General features: G+C 29.8%; 2 protein-coding genes and 1 non-coding gene across 3 annotated transcripts; 2 read left to right on the top strand and 1 right to left on the bottom strand.

Annotated features, from left to right (window-relative positions):
• Positions 1-1,598: 1,598 nt before the first annotated feature.
• Positions 1,599-4,299, bottom strand: LOC125820680 (pollen receptor-like kinase 3). The gene is made up of 2 exons (XM_049500101.1): positions 2,967-4,299; positions 1,599-2,324 (listed from the first exon to the last, which is right to left on the bottom strand). Exons 1-2 carry the CDS (start codon positions 4,297-4,299, stop codon positions 1,624-1,626), a joined length of 2,034 nt encoding a protein of 677 aa, XP_049356058.1. The 3' UTR covers positions 1,599-1,623.
• A 6,956-nt stretch (positions 4,300-11,255) lies between these two features.
• Positions 11,256-11,358, top strand: LOC125820856 (U6 spliceosomal RNA). Its single transcript, XR_007442546.1, has one exon. It is a non-coding gene; the product is annotated as a U6 spliceosomal RNA (small nuclear RNA).
• Positions 11,359-20,164: 8,806 nt separating this feature from the next.
• On the top strand, positions 20,165-22,464 carry LOC125820744 (protein TIFY 10c-like). Its single transcript, XM_049500169.1, has 5 exons — positions 20,165-20,476; positions 20,782-20,929; positions 21,248-21,684; positions 21,988-22,045; positions 22,149-22,464. Exons 1-5 carry the CDS (start codon positions 20,317-20,319, stop codon positions 22,273-22,275), a joined length of 930 nt encoding a protein of 309 aa, XP_049356126.1. The 5' UTR covers positions 20,165-20,316; the 3' UTR covers positions 22,276-22,464.
• Positions 22,465-24,052: the final 1,588 nt, after the last annotated feature.

Here is a 24,052-nt window from a genome sequence, read left to right as displayed (position 1 = left end):
ATCTATGCAGAAAATTAAAGCAAGTCAGTATCACACGAGTGCTACAATAAACAATTTGTACTTTGGATTAAATCTATCATCTCAATATGTGTGTGATAATATTATACTACTACTCCACTAACTAGTAGTAACTTCAATTTGTTTAATAATGTATAGATTAGTGTTGTGGCGTTCAGCTCAAAAAACAGCTCATATGTTTTCAAAAACCAACCTGTTTGGTTCTGTTCTGTATTCAGACAGGTTCTGGAAACACAATTTTTTTTCACTTTCCTATGTATATTGGAGTACAAATTAATATGTGTAATGTAATGTCTTTATTACAAAAGGTGTGATGTTGTTGTTTGCCAGACTAGAAAAAAGACCTTGATGTGTGGACATTTTTTGGCTCTTTCATCTCCAGCTGTATTGTGTAATTCACATATCATCAGTGAGGTCACGTTCGATCAACCGTACATACATTGCAATGGGAGATCCACACATTTATTAGTCCGTATGGTTCGTTTGGTATGAAGGATAAGGATGAGATTATTTTATCATGTGTTTAGTTGAAACTTTAGTTTTGATATAAGTAGTTTTGATTTATTGATGTTAATGTGTGAAATTAAAGAGGGAGATATGATTAAGTGATTAACTTATGTACATAATGGATACTTGAGAAAGCGCGTAAATTTTTTTTAAGTTAGAAGTGTATAATTGAAACATTTTAGTAATTTTTCAATGACGTAATTCAAATGTCTAAATGAAATTTACTTGACAATTTTAAGGAAGGGATCTTGTATTCTGCCTTAAATTTATGCTTTAATAAATGTTGATGACCCAACTCTTGTTTTCTCAGGCTAAAGCCCAAATACTTCATTAATAGCACTTCAGAACAAGTCCTTTGGAAGGTTATAGTCCAACATCTAAACTTGCAAGAACTGTTGTCCCATAAAATTATAGTTCAAATGGACAAAGAGTTCACAATTCAAACAGAGTTTGATTTATGTTATAGTTATCTGATTGGGCCTTCCATACTTCTCTGTTTATTATTGTGTGAAAAAATATTAACATACAACGTCCAATAGTGATCTAAGTGATCAACAAAGTGAATCGAGAATTATGAGGTCTCAGGTTCAAATATTAGCAGAGATAGAAACACTACGTAAGGCAGAGTTACCTGATACATGTTGTTGGTTAGAAATGACTATATCCCGTGGAATTAGTCAAAGCACGGACAAGCTAGCGTACTTGTGACATGGTCAATAATTGTATTTTGTACTTGAGGAATTTTTGGTCTACAAGAGTCAAGTACTACTCAACATGGTAGAAACAGGAAATTGTATTGCACATACAATTCTAAACCAAGCATTAAGCTCTTTCATCTCTACACAGGATACAGCTTCTCCTCTCATTTCTTGTTCTACTAGGGGAGATAATGGGGCATCTAAAAGAAGGGGAAAAATACACAAAATGAAACTAAAACTTAGTCAGTAATATATGTACTATCCCTAGTTAACGAACCTTAAAAAATGAAGAAAAAAAAAGCACTATCATTAGTCTGATGACCATAGGAGAAGCTGTGATATTAACCACGCCTTGAATTACCGGAGTCTGCTAAAATTCCTAATGATTTGTTGTTCCTTGTTAGGATTCTGACACTTGTATTTCAGCATCTCCATCTCTTGGAGACGGCATTATCTCAATTGCTTGTCCCGTTTGAGACTGAGGCGTTGTTGTTGTTGTTGTTGTTTGTCCTGTTTTGCCTACTCCGTTTTGTTGTTGTATTTCTTCAATCCTCCTAATGACTTCTCTAATATTTATCCTCTGTTGCGGATTACTCTCTACACATGCTGCACTAATGTGAATTAGTTCCTTAATTGAACTCATTGAATCTTTCGCGCTTGCTATTATATCTGGATCACATAATTCAGTTTCTCTTCCCTCAGCAATCGCGGATTTCGCCCATTGTGCTATGTCTATCCCTCCTTTACCGGTATTAAGATATATAGACGGGTACTTCCCTGTTATTATCTCAAGAATCACAATTCCAAGGCAATAAACGTCGCATTTGGGTGTAACTTGGTTATTTTGTACTGCTTCTGGTGACTTGAACGCGATTAGTGCTTGAACTGCATGCGCGTTGTTCATTAAGGTGCAGAATCCGTAACCAGTGAGTATTGGCTCGTGGTTTGTGCTTATGAGTATATTGCTCGATTTCAAATCGCCATGGGGTAAATCAGAAGAAGCAAGTTCAGTGTGAAGATAATTTAGTCCTTGAGCTACTCCTTGTATAATATTTAGACGCACTGGCCAGGTGAGCTCAGCATGGGGAAGCCCTCTTTCACCTGTGATCATTCATATAAAGCAGCAGCAATCTTTATAAGTAATCATGCACAGACTAATTAGCGCGAAGAAAATGAATATTATGCCTAATTAAACCTCGAAAACTAGTTCATAAGTTAAGCATAGCCCAAATCCGTCCCTCAACTCCTCAACTAATTAACATGGAGAAAATAACAGGACAACTGTAGAAATGACCTTTCTTGAGGTCTCTATTTAACTTATGTTCCCCTTAACCCACTGGGCTAACGGGAACATAATTCAAAAAGTGGTCTTTTTAAGGTGCGAATAATCCCAATGTAAGATGGGAACTCTACATCGGGATATCAAGAGTACACACGAGTCTGGCTTTAATAACTTGTGAAGCAAACGGACCTTTAGACCTCACTCAACTTCAAGGCTAGTTCATGGATATAGACGTATAGTTTGCCAAGATCATACAAGGAGAATACTTTCCGTTCCCTCAGCTAATATGAAACACTTGACAACTAGACTACTAATACAACGTAAACTTACTTGTAGAAGTTTTTGGCTTTTGGTCTCCTATTCTAAGCACATGCACAAAATTAACAAAAATGAGTTTATTGTACACAGTCTTACCATGCATTTCTAGTATGACTTGATAAAATTAGAGGTAGGTACTTTACCGTGCAATATGTACAGCAAGCTTCCTTTGGGAATGTACTCATACACAAACAACTTCTCTTCCTTGCGATGATGGTAAGCCAAAAGTGTTAGAATATTTTTATGTCTCAATCTTCCTAAACGTTTAACCTCTGCATCGAAACCATCTTTTCCGATCTTGTTCATTTCTTTGATCCTCTTTACCACAACTGTCAATCCATTTGACATCAAAGCCTTATAAGAAGAACCCAATGGCCCATTCCCTAACACCTCTGCAGCAGCTTTCATCAAATCTGCTAAACCAAACTCACCTTTATCATCATTCACCATTGTCAAATCTCCTACCCGTTTTCCCATTATTGACCCTTTTCTAATCGAACTGCCACGTCTACTTAGTTCAAATGACTTCTTGCTATCACTCGAAATTCGCCTCCCAAGTGATGGCTCATCAAAACTTTCAATTGAAGCACGGCGATTTTGTTGGTAGCGACATATGAGGTATATTACTATGATCATGATCAATAACAGAACAACTGATGATATCATAATCCACATTGACATGCTTTTATTCGAATTACTATCCGGACTTTGTCGAGTGCCATTATTTGCGTTATTATTAGTGTTGTTGTCGTTGCTGCTATTTATGGCTTGATTACAGGCTTTGCCTAATTTTTCACCACAAAGCTCGGAATTCCCCTTAAATGAACTCTCATTGAATCTTGATAACGAAACAGGGATTTCCCCTTTCAAGTTATTATTAGAAAAATCGATTGATTCTAATGTTGACTGCTTCGAGATTGGCGGTATTGGACCTGTGAACTGATTGTTCTCCAGGTGCAATTCAATGAGATATTGCAGTTCCATTAATGACGACGGAATTTCACCCGAAAATTTGTTGTCGGAGAGCCATAACTTCTTCAACGACAACATTTTTTCGAAGTAATTTGAAGGAATTTCACCAGAAAATTGATTTTCCGACAAATAAAGACCTTTTAAAGCACCCATTCGATTGAATTCCGGAATTGGTCCAGAAAATAAATTGCTTTGAAAACTAAGTGTACGCAGAGCAGGCATTTGTGATAATGCCTCAACGTCTATAATTCCAGATAAATTCGTTTCTGCAAGAAGAAGTCCAGTAACCATTTTTTTCTGACAAAAAACACCCAACCAACGTATATTTTTGTCACACGGATCCGTTCCAGGTTTCCAGGATTCTAATGATGCTGCATTGGTAAATGATTGTTTCAGCTTCAACAAAGCATCAGTATCGGAAACTGAAATTATTTTCACGGGGTAATTGATCAAGAAGACGATGCAAAGAAGGCATGTTTTGATCATAACACGAAAAATGTCCATGTTATTTCTTCAAAATTACTATATTCGCCCCCGTTATGAAGTAAATTTCTGGATTTTTCATTTGTTAACTAAGAGATAACAAAAGAAAAATTTACTTGTTTGGTTGATTTCTGTTTTTTTGTTAGGTAGAATTAGTATAATTTTTCTCCATTTTTGCATGTTGGGATGATGAAGGTGCAAAAGAGCCAGAGAAGCAAGGACCACATGAGACTTGAAGTAAGAAACAATTGATTAACCGTTATTATCGTCGAGTTTGTGTGCGTCATTCAACCTAGAATAACTGAAATCCTCCTTATATATATATACACTAGGGAATTTGGCCGCGCTTCGTGCAGTGGTTGAATTTTTATGGGATAATTTTACAAAGCTCACCTTCCCTGTGGTTTACAATATTGCGTATACCTTTCTTATTTTGATTTTTTTTGTAACCATTCTTTAAATTTATTTAAAATAAATATAAATTAATTATAATTTGACAACTTTGTCCTTTGTATTAATTTCTTCATATTCATTCACATTATTTTAAAAAATGACTTATATAATGAAAGTTTTAAAAATAAATCAATACAAAGAAGTGTGAATCTTTGTTTGATAAAAAAGAACATGTTCATATACATTTAAATAATATATATTATAGTATAAACTTATTTGTGTTGATTTATTTTCAAAGTATTTATTAAATAAGTCATGTTTTTAATAGTATGCATTAATATGAAGAAATTAATACAAAGAAGGGAAAAAATTTCAAGTTATAATTGATTTATATTTATTTTAAATAATTTTAAAGAATGGTTACAAAAAAATTAAAATAAGGGAGTAACATCATTAATTGTTCTAATTATATTATTTTATCAAGATAAATATCAACATGAATTTTTTTTTGTTAAACTTAACAATTAATATTGAACAAAACTGAGAATTTATTCTTAAGCAATAAGCTGTAAAATATATGTATCCTTTAATTAATTTTATTTCTATTGTACGTAGCAAATATTCGTAGTAAATTATTACACATACATACAAGCATTTATTGGTAATTGACCCTTTAAATTTCTTTTAATCTAAATAAATGTTAAAAAATACTTTCTATAATTGTTAGTAAATAAAATAGAAATGAAATGAAAATTAAAAAGAAACTAAAACAACCATTGAATTACACTTTTTCTGGCATATATATATAAGGTAAAAGAATTGTACTATATATACAAACTACAAAGTAGTAGTAATTCAACTTCATTAAATTAAAGTTTGTTAATAATTACTTTTAACAATGGAAGAAATGAAATAAATCCGTTACTTATTTAAATGTTAAGTATTGATGTTTGTTATTCAATAAAAACTAATCTCCTCCACATAATTAAGACTCATAAATATGTTATAGTAAAAGTTGTAATATAAAAATATTATAATGAGGATAAAGAAATAAAAATATTATAATATTGGTATTTCGATATAAAAAACAACTATAAAAAGTTAAATATGAATAAAAGAATCATATATCTTTTTATAGATGTATTACAACAAAATTTTGAAAAATTTGTCAATTGAAGAACAAAGTTAATATTCATTTCCAAGAAAATAAGAGTAGCATAAGCCTTTTAGCCTTGTGTTCTTATTTAGACGGTGTTCATATATTTATATTAGTAATTGTAATATATATATATATATATATATAAAGGTTATTTCGTGTTGTTTGGTTATGATATTATTATATCTTTTATTTTATTTCTTTTTTTATTGACATTTTTATGAGGAAAAATAAGAGACCAAATTATATAAATAGAAATTATACAACAAATAACTCTCATACTTCTAAAATTCAATCCATGGTGCTTCGAATTAAATTTAAGTTCGTATAAAAATTATACTTAAGAGCATCATAAAGATACACAAGAAATAAAAAATTAAAGAAAGAAAAACATAATACAATACACATATCGTTGCGACTTTAATCATTAAAATTAAAAATAGAAGGAAAAACAAAATCAACACATAATTGTCTAAGATCTTGTCATATCCACTTCACAAGCCTATCAATATTCAAAGTTTTCTTCTTCTTTATCAAGTCAAACAAAGGTAGAGAGGCATCACTATTGTTGATATTCACTTCACAAATCTATCACTATTCAAAAGCTTTCTTCACATAAAAATTAAATTTAAGAGGCATCATAGAGATATATAAGAATAAAAAGAGAGGAAATATAAAGAAAAAAAAAGGACAATACACATATCATTAAAAAATAGAAAGAAATCAATACATAATTATCTAAGTTTTTGTCAATATCCACTTCAAAAGTCTATCACTATTCAAGAGTCTTCTTCTTTTTCTTCTTCTTCTTTTTCAAGCCAAATAAAAGCATGAATATAATACTATGGTGAAAATGAGGGGTAACTTTGGATAGAATCTCATGAAACAAAAAATATGAATTTATATAGAAAATAATGGAGGAATACCATAAGGTTTCATATTTAATATTTAAGGGTTATGAATATGAAAAATTAAAAATTATGAGAGTTATGAATATATGCACATTATATCTAATAAAGAAGATATATTATAGTGAGAGGTGAAGAGTTGAGTACTTAAATATAAAGACTTTATGAGATATTAAAAATAAAAAATAATTAAAGTAAGAAAAATGGTCAAAAAAGGTCATAGAGAGGCGTCACATCACTTTGTCTATGATCCTCCTTTATATATATATATATACACATTATTTTACTATGAACAAATAATTATTGGTATTACTATTAATATAGAAAATAAATTAGGCTAATGTGTAAATTTGGAATATTTATTTACCTTTAATTACCTTATACATTCATCTAAGGGTGTGTTTGGTATGAAGGAAAACATTTCCCGGAAAATGTTTTCAATTTTCTCATGTTTGGTTGGGTTAAATGTTTTCCAAATTAACTCATTTTCCTCAAATTTAAGGAAAATGACTTCCCTTCAAAATTTAAGGAAAACATTTTCCAAAACTCTCTTCCAACTTCAAATTACAATTACTTTTTTATTGAAAAAATTAATTTATTTTGTCTTTACCCTCAAACCAGCCCCCCAATCACCTTCCTCCCCCCAAAAAAATAAAATAATTTTAAAGCTTGTTTTTAAATTCAATTTCTTTACCCAACCCTCACCCCTACCCCCACCACCTCCCAAAAAATATTAAAAATTGTTTTCAACTTCAAAATTTCATTATTTTTCACCCTACCCTTGACCCCCCCCCCCCCCCCCCAAAAAAAAAATTTAAGTTTGTTTTTAAAAAATATTTTCAACTTCAAAAAAATTATTTTTTCACCCCAACCCTCGACCCCCCCACCCCACCCACCCCCTACCAGCCCCCACCCCCCAAAAAAAATTTAAGTTTGTTTTTAAAAAATATTTTCAACTTCAAAATTTCAATTTTTTACCCCTACCCTTGACCCCCCCCCTCACCCACCCCCCACCCCCTAAAAAAAATTTAAGTTTGTTTTTAAAAAATATTTTCAATTTCAAAAATTATTTTCTACTCTAGTAAAAATAAAAGATATTTTTCATTCATAAATCAACACTAAAAATCTTTTCCGAAAAATATTTTTCTACTCACCAACCAAACATGAAAAAATAAGTCAAAAATCAACTTGTTTACCAGGAAAACATTTTCCTTCCTACCAAACACACCCTAAGTTTTCGGTATTTTCTAGAAGGAAAAGGTTTTCGAGTCGTGTAAATTGAGGCTCCTTCCTTATCACTTATTAAGACTTGTGAGACATAAGTATTGTCATTTCACTTGTTTATTTTATTTTTAAAAAAAATTTGTGAGGTTATATCTTAGCGATGTTTTTACTCTCTTTTATATAGTGTATTCAATGAGGTTATTTCTGTTTGCAACAAATTTTAAAGTGACAGAAAATTAATTGCAATCACAATAAAATAAGAAGAAACATAACTTTATTGATAAAGATTGCGGGTACAATTTTGTTCCTCCCTTGATTTTACTTTCCTAAGACTTATTCATGATTTGAGGGTCGTTAATGGCGTATTTCTCGAACTAGGATGATTTAGATTTGACCTCTATATGAATATTCCATGACTTTTGTGGAATATTCGAGATCTTGAACTCTTTATGAACATTCTATGAATTTGTGGTGGAATTTTCGAGCCGTCTTTTAAGAGAATTTAGTACCTTTTATATAGGTATCAACTAGGGTTTAGGGTTGAGTAGCTTCCAAAAATTTTAATTGAAACTAAACACACTTTCTAGAGACTCAATTCAAATTGAACACATCTTGTAGAGTCCCACGAAATTTCAATGTCATCTTGTAGAGTCCCACAAAATTTCAATGTCTACTATTTCTTATCGATATTTTTAACTCTCTTTTATATAGTGTATAATGTATTGCTTATCTCAGCATGACATTTGGTTATTTTGATTCTAACACTTGATTGGGAGTTTTTTCTGTTTTAATAAACTCTACATAGTAAAAATCTAAATTAACCTGACCAGTAAATATAGGGAATATATTCTTGAATATATACCCCAAACTTGAAGTAGCTAATCTTAATTATAAACTTAATTTTGTCATGTTCTTCACTTATGAGTTATGTGCTATCCCATGAACTTTGAACAATTAGGTCCAATCATTCTCTTCCAAACGCTTCGCATTTCGTATCGTCCCGCCACATAGTAATATAATTAAGATGCTCTTCTCTTTTCGTATTAGTTGTTTATTTTTTTCTAAGTGATAAATCATAAATAAAAAGAATAGTTCTATTAATTTATTGCTAAAAAACTTTTTTTGAAACCTTACAAATTTAATTAATTGTAATAGTAAAATAGAAAAATAAATTATAATTAACAAGTAAGTTTTGACAATTATTTATAATAAGATGAATAACTAATATAGATCCGACAGAATATCAATTAGTCGAAAAACTACACCTTTGTGCCGCAACTAATTTTTTTGGCACATGAAGAATGTGTAGTCCGGTAGTTGAAATTGGAGTTGGAGTTGGAGTCACCTTTCTTACTTTGAAGAATAAGTGTTGTCTCTTCGCCTTCATTTTATTTTGTTTTGTTTTGTTGTGTTCTGTGAAGAAATCTAAAAATATTTGTGAAGTACCCACCTCAATTATTCTGTTTATGTGCATTGAACTAAATTTTTAAATACATTATTTTAGTACGCAAAGTAGGGAGTAGGGACAAAGTCACATGGGTGTAAAAGAGGTTCATTCGAATCCTCTGTAACAAAAAGATTATATATATTTTTAATGTTTTCTTTATATATATATATATTGTGAACTTTTTTAATAAAAATTTTGATTCGTCATTGATGCAAAGACTACAAAAATGTGATTTATATTTTGAATTTAAAAAGAAGGGGTTGGGAGATATGCAACGTTAGTTTCTTAAAGAACTTACAATTTCTTCACTTTTTTTTTGTATTTCTTAATTGGTGTCCGATATTTTTATGGGCTCGACTATTTTGAATTCGCACTGTTTAAGCTCCATTCCGAGAAAGCACTTCCTATCAAGAATTTATCCATATTCAAAACTCGAATTCAAAATCTCTAAATAAAGGAGAAACAATTACATTCACTGCACCATATGACTTACAATTTCGTTTCTCAAAAAGTCACTTATTAAGCAAAATCATCATCTTCTTCTTCTTCTCTTTTTTTTTTTTTTTTTAAAAATTATACTAAAACAAGAAAGTTTTTTATCTTTATCTAATACTATATATAGGGAAAATACATTAAAAAAAAACCCTGAACTTGGCACGAAAACTTACTTTAGTACTTAAACTTTACGGGTAATTATTTACCCTCCTTAACATATTTGAAGTGAATTTAATACCATCCTAACGGATGACATGGCAAAAAAAGAAAAGAATATCTTTTGAAAGCGCGTTAAGTTATTTTTTTAAAAAGTAATGGTCCCACTTTATATATATAATGGAAAAAAAAAGAAACCCACCCACCCCATTCTTCTTCTTCTTCAAACCACCCACCCCGCTTTCTCAAAACCCCACCTACCTCCTCTACCTGCTTGTCTTTTCTTCCTCAAACTCCCCACCCCACCCCACCCCATCCTCTTTCTCCTTCTTCAAACTCTACATTCAAAGTACATTTTCTCGTTAAACACATAAACAAAAAGAATCACATTCAAGACCCACATAATTTTTTTACTCTTTACTTTGGAGATTTGATCTTTCTTAAAAAGTTATGAAATTTTTTTGAAAAATAAAGACTTTGGCATAAAAGAATATGAGGTTTTGTTAACCGATCTATAATGTTAATGGTTGACAATGGCGATTGAAGCAATGGGTAGAGAATTTTTATTTAAAAAAAAATAAAATCACTACAAATAAATGTGTTTTTTCTTGAATTAGTTAAGAATTAGACCTTGATTAGTATATAAAAATTAAAAAAATGAAGAACACCGACAATCGACCTGGCAGTAAATGACGTTGAGTATTGAAAAGAAATCACTGCTAACGATTTCAATATTTCTTAAACTAATTAAGAACTAAAGATTAACTAGTATTTAAATATTTTGAAATGGAAAGAAAGAAATGAATTTAAAAAATCAAAAATCAAATTTTAGAAAATTTTCAATGTGGCTATGACGTGGCGCTTATGTGGTTCTAATGTGTCAATGATGTGGCGCGTGTGTAATACACTTGCCAACTTGAGACTGGTATTATATTTTTAGGGTGATATTAATTCACTTCAAATATGTTAAGGGGGGTAAATAATTACCCATAAAATTTAAGTACTAAAGTAAGTTTTCGTGCCAAGTTCAGAGTTTTTTTTATGTATTTTCCCCTATATATATATACTACTTCAAAAGTCATCATCTTATTTGGTAAAAATCCGGTAAACATAGACATTTTGCCCCCCAAGTACACATGGAATTAAAGACTCTTTATCATTTAAAACTAATCCGACCCATTCAACCCAAAATCCGAAGGTCCCTTGGGGGACGTCCAATAAAATTGGAATGATACAGAGAAGATTAGCATAGCCCTTGCGCAACAATGACATGCGCAAATCGAAAAATGATTCAATTTTTTTTATAAAAAAAAAACAAAACCCGAAGCCCTTTGAAAGAAAATAGAGTATCTCATTACTTGAATTTGGGAAAAGAAAATTGAATTAATGTATCATAATCATGACTAATTAAATCCAATTTTTAGATTTGTTGACTTAAATAGTAATGAAAATTCATTTTGTTGTTGAAAGATATGCAAATTGGTCTTTAACATTAATTATTTATATCTCTAAATTATCTTTTACTTCCTTCGTCCTAATTTATGTAAAATCATTTTTTTATAATTTTTCTATAAAGAATGTCACATTACTATATTTAGAAATAATTTAATTTTAAAATTATTTTTTACCTTAATGAAATAATTTATAGTGGCACAAATGTTTAAGCTTTATTTTAAACCACAAATTCAAAGATCTATTTTTTCTTCTGAAATTTAATATCAAGTCAAACGATATCATATAAATTGAGATCGTTAAAATATGATATTTATAACATAGCGGAGACAGTAATAGTCAATCTAATAGACCAAATTTGCAAAGCATGTTGCCTAAAGAAAATTATGAGTTATGACTAAAATACATAAGTTTTCCCATTACAAACTTTTATAGAAACAATGTGTAGAAATGTACATATTATTGGTTCATATTTTGAAAGTTGAATACCAAAAAAAAAAAAAAAAAGTAGTGAACTTAAATGGTGAACCAATTTTGGCATCCTAGACAAGTTAAACCTTTAACTCGATCGTTTGGTAAAGTGTATTTGCAAAAATAATATATGCATTAACTCTGTGTATTAGTAGTCCCTTGTTTGGTACATTTTTTCATGGTATGTATAAACTAAACACTATATTTTGTATTGAGGAGTGTATTAGTAATACCATGAATCTCCAAGTATTAGTAATGCAAAGGAATTTAATACATGCATTGTGGTTAAAGACCTAATTACCCCTCAAAAGTACTTTTACATCTTTTCTACCATAATTGTGGAGGATATATTTGTATATAAATATTTTTATACAATGCATACTATTTTTAATACATTAAATCAAACAATGCATAAGAAATAATTTATGCATAACTAATGCAAGCATTACTAATACACTCTATTGTGCATTATTTTTATAACTCTACCAAACGATCCCTAAGTCGTTACAAAAATTAATTATACGACTATAAAATATATAGTTTTATAAAAAATAAAAATAAAAAAGGACATTCTTTAGCAAACTTGATTATTGGTCTTTTTACTATGAAGCTAGTTTTGAGTGACTTATATTGTTAAAAAAATTGATAACTTTGATGTAATAATAAAAATTAAGTGTGCACCTAAGAAATCAAATTTGTATAAAGATTAGGGTGAAATTGACAATATAATAAACTTTTATTTATGAAATTTCAAACTTTATAAAAATGACTATAGATTAATTAATATTAAGAAAAGAGAGTGAGGAGAAGAGGGGGCAACTAGCCTTCTCGTTCTATCACAAAATTATGATTGTGTAGTCAAAACAACTTACCACGATTTTTATGTATTTATTGAATGGCCCTTTTTTGAAAAGGTTTTTTAAGGATCGATTCACTTTGCGTAATTTCGGTAAACACAAAAATATGATTATTTTGAAAAATAGGTATGAAGGCTATTTGTTTGTGGGTGCATAAACAAAATGATGGCAAAGTTGAGAGGGGTCCAACTTGCATAAGGGACCATTTATTTGTTGATACGAATCTAAAGAAATTTAAGACCACGCAATATAGCAAACGGACTAAACACGTTTCATTGCTAATACTAAAAGACAAATATGTCAAATCATTTGATTCGTCTGTCCAATATAATCTATTTCAAACTCCTTTCTTATAGAGTAATATTTTTTTCGAAGTTAGATTTATGTTTGATCATAATATTTTAAAATTTAACTTAAAATTTTAGAATTTTAAAAAAGTAGAAAATTAATAAAAATGTGTTTTTACTACAAATTACTCATAATAAATAAAAGAAATAACTTTAATTTATAATCATGACCAAATACAATTTCAACTTTTTTTCTTCAAAATTTACAATGAAACATGACCAAACACTCATATCTAGGCATTTGGTCATGATTTTTTTTTTTCACGTTTCAAGATATTTTTTTAAAAGAAGAAGTGGCTTCACCTCTCTCACTTCAAATTGATTAAAAAAACAAAAAAAAAAAACTCAAAATTTCAATTATCATCTTTGAAAATAAAATTATTTTTAAAAAATTTCACAATAAAACAGGAACAAACTCCCACTTACTACTCCCTCCATTTACTTTTACTTGTCCGATACATACTTTACATGTTCCTTAAGAAATAATTAAAATTTAGTCTTAGGTCTTGAGAACAATTTGGAAGATACATAATTAATGTTAAGGGTAAAATATGAAGAGAAACCTACTAGTATGTTTTTTCTTTTGAATACTAAAAGAGTATGAAACTGAGCGAAGTAAAGTAATCAAAGAGGAAGTCAGTGCTAGTAGTAAGGACTTGTCACGATCCATTGGGCCACATAGAATTTATATCCTAGCTGTGATCACATTTTATTCTTTTAAAAATATAATTAATATAATAAACAAATAGAAATGAATAGAGGGAAAACTAATACACGTTTCGATTCCCCCAATGTACGTTTCCAAACTTAGGTCCTATTTCAAAGGGCCTTTATGCAATAACTAATGTGATACCTAGGCAAAAGTTAGTGATATCTTTGTTAGGGAAAATAGTTTAGAAATTTCGTGATACGTGATTCTTTTCTTTTATTCTTACTGAAGAAACTAGTTACTAATTTTCATAATATGTAGATTAGATTGAGTAATTGTTTTTAAAAAAAGAAAATAATTTAATTACTTTAGTGCAAAAGTTGATGACCATATATATGAAATATTACTTTACATGCATAATGCAGGTCTAATTAAATTATAACGAAGTTCTTTTCTTGTTTATTTCTTTTATTTTATGTATAAAAATAAGTGTTTTGGTAAAAAAAATTATAACTTTGTATGTGTTAACAAGAATAACTATTGTAACCGAAAAACTTTTTTTCATAAAAAAAACTGAAAATATTTTTCTAATGAAAAAAAGAAAGATATTTTTTCACTTGTTTTTGGAACAGATACCGCATAAATACGCATCTATGCGTTATTTTTTTCATTTATATTTATTGATAACTTTCAGTATTATATTATGATTAAGGGCCTAAACACTCAGCTCAAAGCTCTTTCTCTCTCTCTCTATCAAAACACATTAATTCTCAATTCTTTTTCAGATATCTTAAACAACAGAATTAGCAGTTGAGGGATGGCACTGAAGTGAGTTCGGTAGCAAATGAAATCAACGTGATTCCGGTTCAAAGTACCGATGTTACAGATCAGTAAAATGGGGTCGTAATTGGGTTGGAAAGAGAATCGGAATTTGTGAGTAATTCGGTTTTGGATGGGTTTAGTTTAAGCGTGAGTAATGGGTTAATACGGGTGAGTTAAGTGGGTGGATGGGTGGATATGGATAGGGTTTTCTTCGTAGAATTGTGTCACGTGTACTTATTTGGTCTTCCGTTAGAGTGAAGGGCATATATGCTCTAATTTTTGGATAACAGGGACACTCAATGTCCCAAAAATATGGCGTAGAATATCTGTATACCATTTACAATAGTTTGGGGTATATTTATCTTTTTTCCCTTTGGAAAGTGAGTATTTTTTACCCATTAGAACATTTTTTTACCAAAATATTGACGGCAAGACATTTTTGGATCAAACTACAAACGGAGGGCATTTTTGCTCTTTTCACATAGTTTAAGGGCAATTTTGAACCAAAGTATTGACGGTAAAGACATTTTTTAGCCAAACTATTGACAGTAAGGACATTTTGTTTCTTTTCACATAGTTTAAGGACATTTTTGACCTTTTCCCCTTAAATATCATACCTAATGAAAATGTAATGGATTTCAATCCCAAATAAGAATGCAACTTTGTAGCAAGGAAAATATTAGTCTAATTTGTAAGTCAATAACACAAATGTGCATCTATAGTTCTCTTAATCTCAAAATAAAACTATATACTCTTTTTATTCTTTCAATTATTATTTTTCCTTTTTGTTGTTATGAAGTCAAAAATAGTGGGTGGGAGTGGGATTAGAATAAGATTCCATTTTGTCACATGATGCTCAATATTCTCCGCGTGTTTTTATTTTTTTTAAAAGAATAAAATAAATTGCTAGAAAAATCAAATAAGGGTAGCTTAAATATCATTTTCGCCAGCACAAAGCAAGTTATAAAACTTTATTTGATTGGCTGAATCTCACACTCACAGTTCGATAGTATAATTAATCAATTTATTAAAATAGTGACTAACAGTGATTTTTTTTTATAGAGAATTCAACAACACTCTGTTGTGAAAGTAAAGGGATAATTTAAACTTTGAATCGTTTGGTTTATATACAAGTTATGCTGAGATTAGTTATACATTTATATTAAGATTGTCTTTTATTGAGTGTTGGTTTGTGTATTTAAAATAATATGCATTGCATAAATTTTAAAAACAAATTAATTGTTTATAAAGATACTTATCATGAATGTGAAAAGTGATGTATTAAAATAATTTCAAGGGATATCTTTGTCATTTACCTATTTTATCCGAAATAAGTTATCTCGAAATTACTATACTACCCAAAAAGAGGAATAACTTAACCCAATGTTAATTATTAATTTTGGAATAAATTATTACGGACGACCCCTAATTTCATTGTATGAAATAAATTCAATATGAAGAGTATTAAACACGTTGACTTTGTAAAATCCCTAAGAAAAAATTGTTAAAAGATTCAGAAAACAACTAAATTTATATTCATTGCTTAATATTGGTGTAACAGAAAGTCTATAATATATAAATAATATCCTATACCAACCGAGCTAAAAGACACTATTTTCTGGTGTGCTATAAAACAATTCAAGTTTTACATCGAATGACTAAGGGAAATAAATTAAACAGGAAAACATTTAATTTAAAATGAAAACTATATTCAAGGGATGAGCAATTACGATATCAACTCCCTTTTGCCGGGTGCTACTTCGGATTCTTCCCTTTAGATATTAATAAAGTAGTCGAGAAGGATAGAGCTCAGCTCACATAAACCAAAACATTTTAATTATTTAAATAATTAGCCGATCCAATCCAACTCGGATCTGCGACCCGTGTTTAAAATATCTTTTCTGTTTTATTTGAATTTTTCACTATTGTAACTTTCAACAATAACCAGTGCCGACTCTTGCCTATAAATTTTAAGGCCAATGCCAATTTGGGGGCCTCAAATTTCTATAAATAAAAATCATGTTTAATTTATTCATGAAAAAAAATTAATTATTTATAATAAAAAGTATATATATATATATATTTTGCTAACACTCACATTATTTATTCTTTTTAACTCCTTATGCACTCTATTTCTTCAAATCTTTGATAGTTAGAGTAATACTCTATCAAAAAATATGAATCAATAGTTGTAAAGTGTTAAACAAAGTAAATTACAAATATTTTTTTATTTCTTTGTAAATTCTCATATTAAAGTAGGGTACACCAAGTTATCATCTTTTTGAATCATATTCTATGATTCTAACTCTTATCTTTATTTAAAATTTATCAACTTATTACTTATAGAACTATGTTATCGATTCATATAATATTTGTCTCAATAAAATAATTCTTTTCAACGTTGAATTGATAAAATCCTTCTAATTAAAAAAATTATTTGAAAAAATCATTTATAAAAAAGATATTAAGTAGTAATTTACATCTAAAAATTTAGAAAAATAAATAAATAAAGATAAAATTTATTTAAATTTTAGGCCTCTAATTAAAATTTGTTTTAGGCCTCGAATTATATTGAGCCGCCCCTGGCAACAACCATGACCTTTCTGAAAGGTTGCAAACTTTCATAAATGGTCGTGTGGTTTCTGAAAGGCTGCAATTTTTCGGAACCAGTGTTTCTTGGCTATAAATACCCAAGATTCCTTAGACTTTTCACTTATGAAATTTCTGAACTTCTTCTTCTTATTTTGCACAAATTCATTATTTGTGTACTTTACTGCCGTTGAGTGGCTCGCTGACACAATTATTTTGGGTATCAATATACTGGTGAATAAAATCATTCTATCCTAGGAGGATCTATTCCAATTCAAACTTCGGATACTAGAGGAGAATAATTTCCTTAAGGGAACATTATGCATTCAATGTAGGGGTGTGCATTCATTTTTTTGGTTTGGTTTTGCATTATTCGGTTTGGATTTTTCGGTTTTTTGTTTCGTAAAAGTGTAACCCAGTCTGATCCAAAATAAATTTGATTTGGTTTGGTTTTCCCTTATTCGATTCGATTTTTTTCGGTTTGGTTATTCGGTTATGTCAATAATTAATAACATAACTAAAGTAATAATATTTAATCTCTTAAATATACTTTCTAATATAAATCATAAGTAAAACTTAAAACCTTCACCCTTAACCAGAGGTCTCGGGTTCAAGCCCTGGGTATGGAGAAAAATCCGTTGGGAGCGCCACCCCCGAATGGGCCTTGCAGAGTGCGATTCAGATTTATTCTGAGCTCCAATGTGGGCTCCGGATACCGGGTGGGAAACAAAAAAAAAAAAGTAAAACTTAAACACAATACTTATAAGTAGACCCATTATAGATGTAATTCAAACATAAAATATAAATGTAATCATCATGAAAGGCAATAACCAAAAAGGGACAAAAGTGCTTAACTCCAATAATTTGGTTTTTTGGGGTTTTTATTTTTTAAAACCCGAAACCAAACCAAAAAACCAAACAAAGTAATTTATTAATCCAAAACTAATCCGAAAAACCAAAAAACCAATCCAAATAAAAATTTGATTTGATTTGGTTTGGTTATTCGGTTTAATCTGAATAATGCACACCCCTAATTCAATGGACTCGATTTTCTTTCCTTTATGTTTCATGCCAATGTTACAGATTCTAGTAAATTTGACAATCATTAATTTCAGTTAATTAATTTATGTTCTTCACTACATGATTTAAACTATGGAATTTACTGTTTCTACAAAGTTTTGTCATCATTAGTATTGGTTTAAATACATATTGAATAACAAATTATTTACGTCAAATAATTCAAGTGAAAAAATAGCAAACAAGACAACAAAATTGTTCTTCTCATAGCTAGTTAGAAGATCATAAAAAAAAAAATATTGTCCGACAATTATCTACCTTACCGAATTACATAATAATTCAAGAGCATAATTGGAAATAAGCTTTTTATAGAGTTTTCATTCAAACACAAGATGAGATGGAAAACAATGAATCAAACACTTGATAAAAATAAACCATGCATTACCAATCCTTGCACTATTAATCCCCCGCATTACCAATTCATGCATTATTAATCTTTGTACCAAACGACCACTAAAAGTATAAATATATATCTAAGATAATTTAATTAGTGAAATATGGTTCTAATGTGTTTTATTTTCTGTTAACATTTAAATCTAGTTGAAGTTCATCTCAAACTTTTCTTATTGCATCCAAAAGTTTCGGTATTGTCTTTTCAAACTGCACCATAAAATTGTGAAGAGTTTTAGATGCAATAAGTGTTTTCTTATGCGTAACGGGTTCCAAAGGTATTGTATCATTTTCTACTTTATCATCAACATTATTTTTTTCGATGTTATCCATAGTTTCTTATAAGCTCTAGATCTCTAAACATGTATAATTTTCACATGGGTTATCCAATAGGTTATTGACTTTCATTTTATTGCGGTAATTGAGATAATTAATCATGAATTCTTGAGTTTATTTTATATTGAATTATGTAACAAAAAATATATTACAATGAATAATGCATATACATTGTACATTTGTACTTTATGTACAATAATTTTTTTTTATATGAATTCAATAATATAATACATAATTTAGTAAGATGTAATAATTCTGATGTATAATTGTATTTTATGAATAATAAATTTATTTTTATGTGAATTCAATAAATATGATACATAAATTAGTAAGAGAATGATTTTGATGCAATCAAAATTAACCTTCATTGAATCTCAAAACACTCTTTAAATTAATAAATATTAATTTATCGATTAAATAGTATCTCTATAAAATAATAATATTCTATGGTCCATTTATATTAATTTAGTGAAATTTTAGTGTATTATGTTTCAAACATAATTGATCTACTCGATCTGGTGACGGATGATATTATAGCTATTGACCCATCTAACTTGAGTTGGGGCGTGGCAATATAATTTTTTGTGCTACAAAATAATATTAATAATAAAAATGTATTGATATTTGCCCTTTTCGTAATTTGACATTCAAAAATTTTTGTTTGACAAAATTAGCCAAATTTAATCCGCTTATCAAACAGTCAAAATCATACTTTCAAATGAATTAGCCAATTTTTTATTTTTTTATTTTTAAAGTACTTTTGAAAAGCAATTTTTAATACGAGTGTTACTCAAACTAAAGTATGGCTAAATTGTAATTGTTGTTATTTAGAAAGGGGTCAATGTGCTAAATATGAGAAGCATAAGGACTCATGATAATAAAATATAGTTAGTTGTCTAGAGTCCACTAAAGTTTTAAAGCACGTTTTCTGTGTAGCCCCATTTGCCGACTACTATATTTGAATTTTTCGCCTCTCTACAGTAATAATTACTTTATTATTTATTTTTTCGAAACAATAAAAACGTGTTTAATTTAAAATTGTGTAAAAAAGTCTAATCCAGCATGAATCGATGGCGATGTCAATTTGTAAGACACTAAAAAGCTGAGTATAGTAATTTCCTTTATCTACCCCACCTTATCATCTCTGTTCTCTACCATAACATTCACATGTTCCTTCCTCTCTACTACATAACTTCTCTAGCTACCAGAAAATAGTCACAATTCTTCATATCTGTTTCTATCAATTTTGGAATTTTCTCGTCGGAAAATATGTCGAATTTGTGTGACGGCCGCAGGAGGACTGGAGACGGCAAGGCGCCGGAGAGATCGAGTTTCGTACAGACTTGTAACTTGTTGAGTCAGTTTATTAAAGGGAAGGCTACTATTAGAGATCTGAATCTCGGAGTCGCCGGCCAAACGGAAGCTGCAGGTATTTTTTTTTTTTGAATTAATAGTATTTCTAAGAGATCTAGTTCATTTATGGAATTCCGTACATAGAATTTTATTTTTCGTTGATATTTTAAGCTGAATTTTGAAATATGTGGATTGAATATTATATTTTGGGGAATTGTGAAACGAGGAAGATTTGTTGGACTTGTAGGCTGTAACTATCTTAATCTGGTAATTTTGAATTGGAGAAAATGGAATAAAACAAGTTTTAGAAGAAGAAGTGAAAAGTAAAGCTGCTGCAAAGTTTTCTATTATTTCTCAGTTGTACTGTGCTTTCTCTTCCAGGGAAAACTGAAACTGCAACTATGGATTTATTAACAGTCATGGAAAAACCATCTATTGATCTAACAAAAGAAGAACACAAATCCGTAGATCTTGTTACAACAGAGTCTTCTAGAGAGAAGGAGGCCGCTGTAAATGAGCCCAGCACGAGGTTCGTCCCCGTATTTTGACCTGTTTTAGCAAGTAATCTAGTTTATTTTCAAGTTATAATTACACTTGCTATGAACGATTAGTTAAATATGAAAAAAACTTTTAGATTGTCGGTAGAAGTTGAAAGTTGAAACTCTAACTTTCACCTTGTTACTAGTGTTCAATTCCCACCTTGCTTCTCCCATTTACTTTTCCATACTCTATTTTTTTTTAAAAAAAAGATAAAAGTCTAAACTGCTTGCATACATAATAGGGTTTAATATAGTAAATGTGTAGTAGTAATTTCACATGCTGATTTATATTTGCTTTCCTTTTTCAGTAAAGAGGCACCAAAGGAGCCTAAAGCAGCCCAATTGACTATGTTCTATGATGGTAAAGTGATTGTTTTTGATGATTTCCCAGCTGACAAAGCTAGAGCAGTGATGTTATTGGCTAGTAAAGGATGTCATCAGAGTTCATTTGGGACTTTCCAGACTACAAACATCGACAAAATTAACACATGTACTGCTGCCCCTGCTTCTTTGACAAGTAACAGAACTGATTCTGTTGCACCACAGCAACAACACCTCCAGATTAAGCCAGACTCTAGCTCTGCTGCACCGCAACAGCACAAGCACAATCTGCCGCCACTCCATGTTTGTAGTAGTACTAAAACTGATCATCTTAACCCCGGATCAGTTTCATCTGCACCCTTAGTAGAGCAGGAGCAACACAAGCAAATCCAGTCACAGGCTGCCGGAATTAGCAGCAGCTCCGGTGAGCAAATTACTTCTTCCTTTTCATTTTATATGGAAGTATTTGGCTACACACAAAATATAAGAAAGGTAGACAGACGCTTGGGGTCTACTTTAGTACTCTTCAAACTTGTGGTCTTAAATTGTCATGATGTATAAACAGCTAAGTTATGTTGAAGAGTTTGCAATATCAAACAAATTTTTTCTTAAACGGACTAAAAAGAATAGTATAGAAAATGAAACAAAGCAAGTACTACTTACTCATGTTGCAAGGTAAAATTTTCCAAGATTGGTTCTAATATGCATTATATCTTTGGTTTCTCAGAGCTACCTATTGCAAGAAGATCTTCACTACATAGGTTTCTTGAGAAGAGGAAAGATAGGTAAGCGGAATCTAAATTTGTGGCTATACCAAAACTTTTTTCCAAACAACTTCTGAGGTTGTATAGTTTAAAAGAATCTCACTTCTTTTTCTGTCTAATTCAGGGCAATTGTTAGAGCTCCATACCAAGTTGTACATAACAATCCTTTGTTACCATCGTCTTCAAATACTAATGGTGAGTCATCTTCCAAGGATTGCGAAGATCAGCTTGATCTCAATTTCAAGTTATAGCCAAAACTCCACTCTCGCAGTGGGAATTCCATAAGCTATTTTTTGGTTGACGACTGGATAAGCTAGTAGTATTAAATATATATTTAGATCAGTGATTTGAAGATTATTTTTCCAGCACAGCTTAGCTTACAGATTATATTTCTTGTATTAGATATTGTTTATTATTACCAACCGAATATTATGACTTTTCGTTTGTTAAAATAGAATGCGTAATTAATCTTTGGTTTTCCCATTTTTCACGTTTCGCCTTCATGAAGGTGTGAAGTTCTCTATGAATCTTGTCAGTGTTAATTACGGTAGTTATACTAAACCTTTTGAGAAAAAGAAACAATTTGTATTGGATTAATAAATACTCTTTCATCGTTTGTTAAAGATTTTAGATTGAAGTTTTGGAAAAGAGTCGCTTTTGCAAAGTGAGTCTTCTTAGTGTGAATCTAAATTAGTTCAATTCCAATGTGAATATTGGATGTGTTGGAAAACTAAAAAAAAAAAAGAAACATTTTGCAAAAGAAACTTGGAGGCAACTGCAAAATTGATGACTGTGTTGACTTTTGTGAGCATGGAATACGAATTTCTTTCTTCGTAAACGAAAGAAACATATACCAACTCCATGGGTAGACCTAACCACATGTGAAACTAAGAAATTTTTTTATCAAACGAGTGATTTGATTTCGTTTCTTCTCTGCAATATGAACTTGGAAAGAATATTGAAGCTCAACTTTAATTTTTCAACTAAATCTATCAAATAAGTCTCATGTTATCATGACTTCGATCCCTTAAGCCTTGTCATAGACAGGATGTTGACATTATCCGATTTGTGCATGAATTTTTTTTCCATTTTCTCCGTGGCTCCCCACCTCCGCCCTAAAGTAGAGATTGGTAGATTAGGTTTAATAATGCGAAATCGTTTAAAATAATTGATCTATGATTCGTGAGAGAGCAATAGAGAAGTTCAGAGCAACTTCACCAAATAGTAATGTACAAACGATTACACCAAAATCTGGATATGATATCATGTAAATCATATAAATACCGAACCAAAATCTTAAAACAATGAATAGAGTGACCGAAACATTATAAATTTCTTTAATGAATTTACATAACTGATTAATGAGGTCAATGCATCACATAGAGATGATTGCTTCTATATAAATAGAAAACCATAACTATGGTTAAGTTTTCAATAGTAGTTTGAATAATCATTTATATTGACACTGCTTTCTTCTGAGATTGATATAAATTATCTAATTTAATAATCGCCAAAGCTGGGAAAAAATATATATGATGATTTCACTTAACACAAAAAGAATTAAGATATGTAAAAGTAATGAATGACTATTTTTCTCCCCAAAATGAAATGACTCTAAAAAGAGAAATAAAAATATAAGAACATATTTTCATATGGTTATGACCATGAGAAATTTTTCATTTTCTTTATACTTTATTTGAAAATAAGTGTTTGACTGATCTGCAAATACATCTTTTTGGAATTTGGAAAACATCCAAAATGCTGTTTTCACTTAATTTAATTTTAAAAATTAACCATGATTTTTTATTTTATAAAATAACCCTATTTATATTATATGTTGTGTGTTTTTAAGAAAATATATTTAAATTCTAAATATTTATTACAAAGAAATATGAACAAACACAACTCCAACTCAAACTTTAAAAATTTCAAATAATGTATTTTTTTAAAAAATTTTCATGGCCAAATGCTTAATTCTTGAAAAATACACCTCCAAATATGAAATGGATTCAATCGTTGGCCCAACAA

This window comes from Solanum verrucosum, unplaced genomic scaffold (genome assembly GCF_900185275.1).
Source record: "Solanum verrucosum unplaced genomic scaffold, falcon-dt-bn FXZP01000117.1, whole genome shotgun sequence".
Lineage (NCBI taxonomy): Eukaryota > Viridiplantae > Streptophyta > Magnoliopsida > Solanales > Solanaceae > Solanum > Solanum verrucosum.
The sequence above is the reverse complement of the archived record's forward strand: the minus strand, read 5'-3'. Positions and strand labels throughout refer to the sequence as shown.

What these genes read in the sequence shown, in the direction of transcription:
- LOC125820744 (XM_049500169.1), top strand. Translation starts at nt 20,317, where the DNA reads ATGTCGAATTTGTGTGACGGCCGCAGGAGGACTGGAGACGGCAAGGCG. An exon ending in CGGCCAAACGGAAGCTGCAG is followed by an intron (nt 20,477 to 20,781) that starts GTATTTTTTTTT and finishes TTTCTCTTCCAG; the next exon opens with GGAAAACTGAAACTGCAACT. An exon ending in CTTGAGAAGAGGAAAGATAG is followed by an intron (nt 22,046 to 22,148) that starts GTAAGCGGAATC and finishes TGTCTAATTCAG; the next exon opens with GGCAATTGTTAGAGCTCCAT.
- LOC125820680 (XM_049500101.1), bottom strand. Translation starts at nt 4,299, where the DNA reads ATGGACATTTTTCGTGTTATGATCAAAACATGCCTTCTTTGCATCGTC. An exon ending in CTTGCTGTACATATTGCACG is followed by an intron (nt 2,325 to 2,966) that starts GTAAAGTACCTA and finishes GAATGATCACAG; the next exon opens with GTGAAAGAGGGCTTCCCCAT.